The 12440-nt window shown below is 37.2% G+C and overlaps 1 protein-coding gene across 1 annotated transcript in view; it reads right to left on the reverse strand.

Annotated features, from left to right (window-relative positions):
* Window positions 1-12440, reverse strand: part of LOC139732332 (ras GTPase-activating-like protein IQGAP1) — a 123236-nt gene that overhangs the window by 19339 nt on the left and 91457 nt on the right. The window contains exons 27-30 of the mRNA XM_071643198.1: window positions 10306-10311; window positions 4948-5025; window positions 793-867; window positions 58-207 (exon numbers count right to left, since the gene is read on the reverse strand). Coding sequence (XP_071499299.1) covers window positions 58-207; window positions 793-867; window positions 4948-5025; window positions 10306-10311 — 309 coding nt within the window. The remainder of the gene's footprint in view (window positions 1-57; window positions 208-792; window positions 868-4947; window positions 5026-10305; window positions 10312-12440) is intronic.

The raw sequence follows: 12440 nt of genomic DNA on the forward strand, positions 1-12440 counted from the left end.
ACTACCCTTCCAATCCCTCCCTTGACCTCTGACCTCGACCCCCGAGTGTCTACTGACCTGGCTTCCCCAGTCTCAGTCTCCATCTGGTTGATCCACTGTTTATAGACCTCCACTGGGTTGGTGTTGATATTCAGATTCTTGTTATCCATCACTCCTTTTACCAATGGTTGCAGGATGTCTCTCAGCGAACTTTGACCCTTCTGACCTCTGTTCGTGGCAACAGATATAGATGAAGTTATGGCAAATTAACATTAAAAAAAAAAGCTCCTTTGCACAACTTAGCAAAACTTTTTAGAACTGTAAAATATTACAAATAGTGAATACATTATGGCATCTCCTGTGAACTGGTATTGAGTTATAAATCCATAGAAAGGCCATGAAAAGTTTTAGACAAATGTAGAGCGTTATGCATATTTGTGTATACACACTATTCACATATTGATGGCCAAACTATTGTTTGAGCATTGAGGGAATGAAAAACTTTCACTATTCAGGTTAATGAATTCTTGTGTCGAGTTGTTTTCATTATAATTGATTGACAAATAGCCCTTCGACATGTAAATAAGCACAGATTCTTTTTGTGTCCAACCAAGCATGTATGACCATGATTTTTTTTTTTATCATGGCCACTACTAAAAACACTGAATAAATAGTGCTTATTTACATTGATCTAGGGCAATTTTTCTGTTGATTGCAACAAACTTTCACCAGTTGTATGCACGTACATGCAAGCAGTGTATTGTCTAGTTGATTGTGTTGATTTTTCAGTCTGACACAAACAACGTTACTTGCCTGTTGAAGGTGACCACCATCCTGATGACCATGGGGTTTCCCGTCACAATCTCCATCATCCGGTCCACTTTGGAGCTGAATCACACACAAACATATGTAAAGTAGACTGAGTCAAATACTGGTACACAAGTGAGCATTTTTTTACCCCTTTGAAATGCCAACATGCTCAGAAATGATAATATCCTTGTACAAATACAAAATACACATTCAAAAGAAGCACAAGTATGCTCATTTGTGACTACTACATGCAAATAAGTTTTCCCATTTTTTTTTCCTTTTTCTGGGATGGGGGGGGGGGGGGGGGTGGATGGGCGAGGGGCAAGCAAAAAAGTATACTGCTGCTCATAACCAGAGAGACTATTGAGTGAGTAACATGAATGCACTTAAAACTTTTCTCCTCTGCCATGCAGGAATTTCTTCTTCCACATAAGATGGAGGGGACAAAAAGAAGAAGTTATCATAACAGCACTATCAGAAACATAACTGAAAACAAGGTAGTCCAGTTATTATATAGATTTTCACTAATAAAAATTTGCCAGGGTCACTGGGGAAATTTAACAAGTCACATCACAGAAGTGATAAAGGACATTCCCTGAAAGACACTACGCAAGGGGATCTTTTTATCCCTGCATGCTTGTTGAGATCAGTCCAATATGACTCTTTAACGGGCAAAGGGGCAAGTTTGTTTCAAATGAGGTTCTAGCATTTGACACGCTCTGAAAACTTGGGTTGGATGGAAATAATGAGTTCAAAGCCAGTTGGACTAAATTATAAACCAGCATGATTTAAAGGAACAAATTTTTGACTTTAAGTATTAGCTTGCCATGTAATCACTCAAGGGGGATGTGAAACTATGTCTGAACACCATGCAAGAGGTCACAAGTTTACAGATAAAGTTCTTAATATTTCATGCCCATTAAAGCTAACATTCATTTATCATGATGCACAAACATTTGTCCAACAGAAACTTGAACTGAGTACAGGATTCAACAACCTATTCTGAATATGATGATTTGATGCACATGTACATGAAGAATATGTATGAGCATGTGTACATGTATATACACAAACTGTTACATCACACTGGACTATGATTGGTACACGTAGGTACAATTTATGTTTATGTAGGCCATAACATGTATACAACAACATTTTCAGCAGACAAATCCAGAAAGTCAAATAAAGGCCAATAAACTGAACAAAAGTAAGTTCATGGAGACAGGGTACTACTCATTGAAAAATGAAATGGCAATTTCTGCAAGTTTCGAGTAATTTGGGGGATAGAATCAAGGTGGATTTCAAGAAAATGGTACAGGATGGGACAGAAAGTTGTCAGGGTAGAGGGTTTATTTGCTTAAATGACAGAAGGACAAGCTCTTTCTCTTAATAGGTTAAGTTCCTCTTTGCCGCACAGTGTAAGCCGTCCTTAGTAGGAGTTTCACATGCTTTAAAAACAGCATTCTGGGTAAAGCGAGCAAGCAATAGTTGTACCATACCTCCCAACCTTGAAGCTCAAAAAGCTACGGGACAAAAAAAAAATTGGTGTTCGGTCTGCCCCCAAATAAGAAATGTCATCAGTCTCCAATGTTTTACTTTTCACATATTCTCATCAGGAATAGGAACTCAAAGGAAGGTAACACTCTTTCTTGAAAAAAAGAAGAAAATTCCTACAAAATAATAAGGAGAATAGGCAGGTAAGCAATAGGGTTGTTTTAGGAATGGCAGGCCATCAAAGGCAAGAATCAGAAGAAAATTATACCAGTAATACCTGAAACAATTCCCGTTTGGCATCAAAAGAATTAGTGAAAACAGGTATGTGAACATGCTGCTCGAGATTTGATTCAACACCTGCTTCATCACTTTTTACTGCTGCAAAATGGGATTGCACGGGAACTTGCATAGAAACTCTGCTTTGGGTTATCGGTTTAAGGTCAGAAGAATCAATTTCCAATCCAAGCAACCTTTGATGCCATGCACAGCACTATAAAAGGGTTAAGGGTGATTTTAATGTCTGCAAATATATATCACCAACCCATCATATACTTCTATATATTACAGTCAATATCTGAGACTACTGTTTCTATGGCTACTGCATAAAAGAGAAAAGATTTTTCTAACTATGGATAAACAGACATGTCTAGATTAAGATATTTTGTAGATATGGCTCGAAAAGTAAGGAAAATTTCAGATCCAGATGAGGATAGCTGGCTACGTGAAGAGTCAAGCAGGTTTGCGGCACAACTTACTCCTCGTACAAAAATTCTCTGAAAGTTTGCGTTATCAAAGAGAAGAACAAAGTAAGGGATTTATTCAGCGCTTTCATGTGGAACACTTACACTATCTTCATTTCTCTGATATATCTTACATTTGTTTGCTGTTATCTATGTGGTGATTTGAACGTCGCTGATCGAACACTGATGCAAACATGTAAAGTGATTAATATAAATCACATTCATGATTCATGTTGTCCTAATACCCAAATCAGTGCTTTAGTACTGACACTATCAAAAGCCTACTGTGCTACTCATCAGTCAGTACTATACATCTGCAGGTATGGTTTCTTCACAAATTAGCATAGACATACTGAAACTACTTGTTAGTGACTATGGATTAGACAATTCTTCCTAGTTGATGTCTTTTCAAAGTAGGCTTTTAGCACCAAGAAGTTGTTACATTTGAGCACATTGTATGTCCAACTTCAACATGCAGCACAGTTTGGTAGAAATTTGACTAAATATGCAAATGGAACAGCTTTGCAATGAAGAGCTGATCAGACAGGTACATGATGAGTTGAACATACAGTAAATGCTGGATATTTACATAATGCCCCCCCCCCCCCCCCATCTTCACTTTCAGGTATTCCATATTCCTTCATACATGCTACTTTTGCCCATGTTTGTCAGCTCCACAATTGGAGATGCTGGAAATACCCATGGGGAAAATCCCCATAAAATCTCTGTAAGCTAATTGGCTGGCTGCTGATCCTGTAAAGGGCAAACTTTTACTGGTACTGTGATTTATAGCATAAGACCAAGCCTTTGTTGTCTTTGCTGGGCAGATACACTTTACTGGGCCAATGTGTTCTTCCTGAACCAAAACCAATGAAATGGTTAGCATTGCATTGAGGCTGGTAAAGTTAAGGCTCACTCAATTACTGGTCAAAAGTTTGTCCCAAAAATATAGCTTGCACGTGGTGTGTACCATAAACATTGTAATGCACAATTTTGAATTTCGTAAACTATATGAACACAAATACACGCATTTGACTATTGGTATGCACAATGTAGACAAAGTATACATGTTCACGATGGTTATGATTAGATCACAGCTTTTGAGATGGCAATGAAATATACCTACAACTGTAGATATAAATTAATATTTACAAACAACACATATGATTTCTGTATATACCTTATGCACACACAGCATTAGCATGAGGGGCTTGGTATTCACATAAGGAAACTATGAAAAATACCAATATATTGTATTTTCTTGTAAATGGGGGGGGGGGGGTGGTGTATTTTTTAAGAGTATGGCACAATATGATAGCTTTATCAGAATACATGTCGTCGCTGGGGTGACAAGACCTTGTATCTGCAATTTTGGTGAATATGACTTCTTTGAATTAATGGTCAAATAATGGGTTAAGTGATGTCCTGTCCAAATCCAAATTATCTTACTCCAAAAATGAAGCCACCATGGCATGTCAAACGAAAGGCTATCCCATTCGCCACAGTGCTTTGGCCACCATGTTTTTTGGCTCTCCTGAACATTTGACATTTTGTAGATACGAGGTCTTGTCGCCCCAGCGACGATGTACTGATCACGCTACATTTACATTTATGATTCCATCATGTAGACACTACCATGATACACAATGTACATGAATTGTAAAATTGTATGTCTAAATGTATGAACGATCTTTCACTTGAAAAAGAAAAAAGAACAGTGTAAACGATGACAAAGATTCTTTCGAAAATGAAATAGTGATAATTGGAGTGTTCCATCAAGATGCCTGATACATCAACATCCAAACATGCATCATTGTCTATACCATTCCTGCATATCATCCTTGCATTATCACGGAAACAGTTTTTCATTCTTTTTGTCCATGCTCTCGTACACCAGGCCAGCACGGGGCGAGATGCGACTCACGCGTCAGCCGGCTTGTTATCAATGACCTGAACCTTTTGACTCTGATATGTTTGGTGTATCTCTTGCACCAGCTCGTAGCTGTGTGGAGGAGGGTAACATGTGGATTTTATAAGGTACGGTGAATCTTGTGGCAGACTGCAACAACTGTAATAATAGCTACCTATCCAACTGCAGGAGATAATAAAGTGTATTTTGCGACATTTCTACATATCAAAATAATGGGCAAACTTTCACTGTAACAGCAGATCAGGGCAAAAAGATATTACCTGATTTTGTGAGCATTTTGGTGCCATTAAGGTTAAAACAACATATAAGAAAACTAATATACTTAACATGTACAAAAAAAAAAAAAAAAAAATCACCCATGACTGGTAATAAAAACATCATCAAGAAGTACAGTCCAACCTCTCCTATCCGGACAAGTCGGGACCTGTGCTAATCTGGATAAGGGATTTGGCCGGATAGGGGAGACTCAACGTTTAATAAATGCATACTATGCAGCTGCTGAAGAACGATCGCCTGTACTATGCCCTAATAATGAAAAGTTTTCTTTCCATGTTTTTGCGGTGATTTAGGGGTAGTGAATTTCTGAAAGCATGTTATTTAGATGAAAATTAGATGTGAATGTAAGTTCATTTTGTTGAGAATAATATCTAATTCATGTCAGTTTGTGTAGGAATTTTGTTTGAGCTTGAAATCCCCCTTTCCCCTGTAATTTGTTAGATTTTAAAAAATTAAATAAAAAATCACGTCCAGATCGCTTGTGGATATTATAGAGATCGGGATGAAGGGAGGCGAATAGGAGAGGTCAGACTGTATATCAAAGAGTACCCTTTGATGATGTTGATATAAAAAGACAAGTGGCCAGTCTGTTTCCTTTTTCGTAAATCTATTCTACTATAAATGCCTCAATCATGTGACTTGTACACTATTCAGCAGCAATTGATCACTGAATTGGCAGCATGTAACTTACTGCATCACTATTCCTGCAAGGTGTTTTTTAAAACAACAGCCACCTTAGCTTTCTTTTTAGAACTAATCATATAGCCAATTCTGTGGGGTAAATATCAACACAAAAATGGGGGTCATAAAGAGTGATAAATGTAAACGAAAATCTAAGCCAAATGATATCAACATTGATTCAATCTGAGAATTTGTCTCGTGATTCTGTATCATCAAAGGGTCATTAAAGATTAGATAAAACAATAGAGACAGATACACGATTATCCAACTCTTCTTTCATAAATCCCCTGGATGACCCAAAGGCCTCACACAATCTGATTCATTGACAATGGCATGCCTTATGCAACACCAAAAACCGCAACATTCAAATTCTTCTACATCATTTGTAAGCCCTTGATGATGGTGTAGACATTTTGGAGGAGGAATATCACAGCTGAACAGCGATTATTTCACAATATGGTTGCTGTATGGAGCACAGATTTTTTTTTTTTTTCCTGAAATTGAAGTCTCTGGTGCTACTGAGTTAACACACAAAAACCATAACCATAAGAGCTTCATTACACAAAGTACATAAGTTGTACACTGGAGCATCAGCATCCTCAATGAGCTCCGGCAACACAGGAACACATGCTGGTAATTCATTGAATTCAGTAGTTCTGCAGTGGCAACATCTAGTCATACATACCGATGGCAAACATACAATACCACATGACCTACAGGTACCACAATGACGATGCACCTTTAATAATACACGCATTACAGTCATTCCTTTATTTCTACTTTATCGCCACATGCATTCTCGATTCATGCATTTGTTAATCAGTGGGCATCTTAGTTTAAATCAAAACTTCTAGCTCCCATCTCAAACATTTTGGGCCTTTTGTATTTAATATTCTCCTGGCAAAAAGGCAAAAATGGTCTACGTGTTCCAGATCGGAAATTGGAAATTTTCATCTTTACTTGCCAATGCTTTTGTCAAGAAAGCTTTGAATTTCTCATCAAGTTTCACCTTTTGACTGTTATTTTTGTATCAATCACAGCTTTATAATCTGCATTTTCTACACAGAATTCCCAAACGCTCAGTCACGTCAATTTAACTTTGAGTACACTGTACAATGTCCTGAAGTTGCCCATCCAAAAAACAAAGGAAAGAAAAAAAATTGAATGCAAAATGATTGTCAAGAAAGTAGAATGGCCACCAACTTTAACATCTCATACGGTACTTCACAGATATTGTACAGATGCATTATTCTTAGTGGGGAGGAAAGGGGGGGGGGCTGCTAATTCATAGAGCTATAAAGTACAACAAGAAAGCAAAGGGAAGACAAGCAGACTATGAGCCCATTCACACACCAGAGTTATTGGTCTTTGCATTGTAATTCGCAAGTCAATTTACACGAGTTGTATCTGCCACCTTTCACACATGGCAAAATAGCAAATAATTCGGCTGCGATGCGAAACACTTTATATCTCCAGACTGCACATGACTGAAATCATGACCGGAGTATGACCCCGCACACCCACAGTATTGTGAGGGATTTAAAAAAACAAAAACAAACAAATATGAGATTTTCACACAGCGGTGCGGAGCGAGAGGGTTTATGATGATCTTTTGCTGCGTGTCCACTTTTTAATGGACACACTGTTCTTGCATCGCATTGCAAAATTTGATTGTCAAAAATCGTTAATTTCTGGGGGTGTGTGAATGGGACTACGGTTTGAGAGAAAGGGCAAGGAACCAGGATGAAGTTAATTCCAAGATGCTGATTAGCACTATTCCTAAGTCTCAAGTTTGTGAGTGATGTCATGATCAGGTTACCATGACAACTATTTGAGCAGGCTGCAACAGTGCACGATTTACTGATGTTCAAACGACAACAAGGCTTATAACATTTGTCTCCTGCAGACTTCGGACTGATTCAACTCACGTTTTCAACGGTCTCTTATTTCTGTCGCCTAATCTGACTACAATCAAATTTTACAATGTCATAAATCTCTCCTTTGCTCAAAAGAATATGAATTGAGCATGCAAACCTATTCCTCAACTGCACTGATTCACTTACAGTAACAATATCGTCAGGCTGTAACTGCAGACACTGATGCACTGGTTAATTTTTTACATCCAAAAGTCTCATCCAACTTCACATCCACGGCTCGACATTAACGGTGGCCCGGTGGCCCGGGGCCACCACAAACGCACGTCGGGCCACCAAAATGTCAAAAATGAAGATTTTGGTGGCCCCATAGGCTACCAAAAAATGTCGGATGTTTGTCTTTACTTTTGGAAATGAACAGCGGTAACAATCGACTCCGTAAGATGCTAAAATAAGTGTCAGATGTTTGCTTTTAATTTTGGAAATGAATAACGGTAATATTCGACTCTGTATGATACTAAAATAAATGCCGGATGTTTGCTTATACTTTTGGAAATGAATAACAGTAAGATTCAGCTCTGTACGGTGCTAAAATTAATGTTGGATATTTGATTTTGCGTGCGAAATGGATAAGGATAACATTTGGCTCCAGAAGATGCTGAAATAAATGTTGAATGTTTGCTTTGACGTTCGGAAATGAATAATAATAATGATATTCAACTCCGTACGATGATAAATGCCGGATGTTTGCTTTTACGTTCGAAAGTAAATAACAATAACATTCAGCTCCGGAAGAGGCTAAAGTAAATGTCGAATGATCCCTTTGACGTTCGGAAATAAATAACAATGATATTCAACTCCGTACGATGATTAAATAAATGTCGGGTGTTTGCTTTTACTTTCGAAAGTAAGTAGCAATAACATTTGGCTCCGGAAGATGCTAAAAAGAAATGTCAGATGATTGCTTTTACATTCGGAATGAATAGCAGTAATATTCTGCTCCATATGATGCTAAAATAAATGTCAGATATTTGCTATATTTCGAAACGAATAACAGTAACATTCAGCTGCGTTTGATGGTAAAGTAAATGTCTGCTGTCTGCCTTGACATTCAAAAATGAAAAACAGTAACATTTGGCTCCATACAATGCTAAAATAATTGTAAGATGGTTCATTTCACTTTCGGAAGTGGACAGCAGTAACATTCGGCTCCGTACGATAATAAAATAAATGTCGGATGTTTGCTTATAAATTTGGAAATGAATAACAGTAATATTCTGCTCCGTACGATGGTAAAATGAATAACAGATTGTTGTTTTTACATTTGGAAATGATTAACGGCATCAATCGGCTCAATTAGATGCTAAAATAAATAGCGGATGTTTGCTTTCACGTACGGAAATGAATAAGGATAATATTCAGCTCCGTAAGATGCTAAAATGAATGCCGGTTGTTTGCTTTTACATTTGAAATATTAACGGTAACATTCGGCTCCGTATGGTGTTGAAATACTAGTAAATGTTGGATGATTGCCTTTACAATCATAAATGAATAACGGTAACTTTCGGCTCTTTACAATGCACAAACAAATGGCGGATGTTTACAAATGTCTGCAAATGCTCTCACTTTCTCATTTCAAACGTAAGTTTTGACCACCTAAATAGGCATCAACATTTATAATAATCTATAAGCCTATCTGCTAAATCTTAGAACTCAGAATAACGGTAAGATGATTGAATTTTCTATTCATTTATTTCAGACATGGGTACCTGTATCACTTCAGCAATACTTAATATTTATTTTTCTATGTTTAGTAGGACCAATTTAGGTTTTTTAATGTTTTTCTTGATTTTTTTTTTCGGGCCACCAAAAAATAAAAATCAATGATTTTGGTGGCCCAATCGGACCACCAAAAGTAAAGTTAGTGTGGAGCCCTGTCATATCTAATATATTTTGTTCGGTTTTCCAAGTAGAAATGGTAACAACATTTAGCTCCTTGTTAATCTGTCCAACTGCCTTCATCCAAGTCAGAAAACAAAACAAGGATAGATACCTTACATTTTGTAGAAGCTGTCGCTGCAGGTGCATACAAACCTTAATGTATTCATAACTTACTGCATATGCCGAACATCTCGCAAGGTTTTTACTTTCGCGAATTTCACGAGTCAAGTGCCATTCATGAATTTAAAAGCACGCAAAAATATTATTCCAAATCCAGACATGAACGTGCACGTCACATGCATACATTTCTTCGTTAAGTACAGCTGTACTGTACTCCACCATCGCAAATTTAACCATTTGTGCAATTGTTGCAAAGTCCCTACACGAGAAAAATTAGACTCACTAAATATACGGATTATACAATATACAGGTATCTCTTGCTCTATCACACAGTATCATATTGAAACAAAATTGTGAGAAAATCAATTTTGCTTTCCATAACGTCATGCTTCAAATTTCTTTAAGACATGCGCACAGTACTCTGGACACTCTCATTGCTTCTTTGCCATGCACGACTTACTTTCGCCTGCCACAACGCAACCAACCACGAGAACAGCCATCAAACATGTAACAGAGAAAAAAACATTGCAAAGCGCAACAACAATATACGACGATTGAAAAATATGGCTGACGTAGAGTCCAAAATAGAGGAGGCGTAATCTGCACAATGAAACAAGTCTTCTTTTCTTGTCAAAACATCGAATACATCAAAAATACAGACTTTGCATATGTGTGCGTGTGTGTGATAGACCAGAGATGGAGAAATTTGATGATAAAACATGAGAGGGACCATGCCAGCTACAAGGAACATAAGCTTGACAGACACACAGACAAACAAATAACGGAACACGAGATACGACAGAGATGTACGTGGGCATGGACATGAAAGGTGACCACTAGACATCATGCTGGAAACAGACAGGAATGGACAGCTACAGAACAATCACCACAGGGACAACGGCAGATGGACAAGGCAACCGTCTTCATCCCTTCCAATTTCATCGTACTTTTTGAACCAACATCTGACTTGGTAATGCGCGAAATCTTTTCAGAGGCTTTTTACAATTTTTTTTTTACCCCCTTTTGTAAATCAAATGATGAGTAAAGATGTGATCCTCTGCTCGTTTCTAGATGTTTGAACACTCAAAATATGAACGAAGGTAATGAAAATGAAGATGCTCTCATGAAGACTATATAGTGATCATATAAATGATTCCAAATTCATAAGAAAAATTGACAGCAGCGAGAGTTACAACAAAAAATCTTTTAGTCGGAATCTGTGATCCAATATTTGCTTTGAGAACATAGGATGAGATGTTGACTAAGAGGGGAAGAAATCCCAATATTGAGATATAAGAGGAAATAAGGTTGCCTTGTTGATGGAGGATACCATATGCAATGCTGAAAAGAATCAACTTACTTTATCCCCGACTGTAAAGACCTTGGGTAAGGTAGGAAAATGAAGGTTGAAGAAAACACAGAGTGAAATCACAAATGCCTTAATTTGTGACAGAAGCTAGGCTTGGATTATGTCTTCACTTCCAGGAAGACAAAGCCAACTTGGTTAAGAAATAAGCAGAAATGTGTTATGGTGAAAAAAATCAAAGAAAATGTCACATGGGTGATGAAGCATAGATAATACAGAAATTTAGTATAATGTGCATTAAGTAGATAGAGTGCAGCAAATAAAGACATGGCTTAACAAAGCAACTCTCTACTGTGATTTTAAATCAGTTGTAACAACTTTGACTACTAAGTAATTTTAGCAGATGTTACATTTACACAATGTGCTTTGATATCAACTGTTCTCTAAACACAAAAACAAAAACAAAAAAGAAACAGAGGTAGTTACTTGGTTGTTTACTTCATACATTGGGAGAAGTTGTAATAACTATCATATTTAAAGCTATGGCACAAGCCCATGTTGTATACCTTGTCATCTTTACATGATTAAACGTAAAATACCTAATCACTATGATGAAATATGGTCAAGAGTGAAAGAAATTGATCAATGCAGAATGCGGAATCATGAAACCAGAAAATGTCGCCGATAGATTTCTCAATTTGTGACCGACTTACAAATCATTTATCCTTCAGAGAGGGGTAAGATTTGAAAGAAAGAATGTGGAATAGCAGGTTACTGGCTCTGTCATTCCATCTTGACTATTGAAAGTTAGAGAATTACATTTCCAAAGTACCAAATCTTAGGAGTTTCAAAAATTGTGCATTCAAACAAAAAGAGAAATGTTTAGGATGAATTACACAATGACAAACAAGAAAAAAAGGTAAATTCTCCTGATGAAAGTAACTTAAATGTGAGGTGAGAATGAATACACAGCCGAAGGGTATAACGAGATGCAGGTAATAGGGAAAAAAAGAAACACCCAGGAAGGGTTGATGAAAGCTTTGCAAACATTACAACTCTCAATCAGACTTAACCTGTGAAAGCAAACTTCTTATTAACTTTGAACTTGACTCCGTAAAGTCCGCCAAGGAAATGAATTTGTCCAAGGTACAAGATAATGAGGTCCAAATACAAAATACACAACTGTTTTCAAAATACTCATTCTAACTTATTCAATCTTTGGTAAGAATGTAAGAATCAGATGCAAAATATTCCTTTGAATCGAGAGTATGTAATACATGCACATCTTC

Source organism: Diadema antillarum, unplaced genomic scaffold, assembly GCF_040938485.1.
Source record: "Diadema antillarum isolate AM-2024a unplaced genomic scaffold, OU_Dant_1.0 seq00000413_RagTag, whole genome shotgun sequence".
In the NCBI taxonomy this organism is placed as follows: domain Eukaryota; kingdom Metazoa; phylum Echinodermata; class Echinoidea; order Diadematoida; family Diadematidae; genus Diadema; species Diadema antillarum.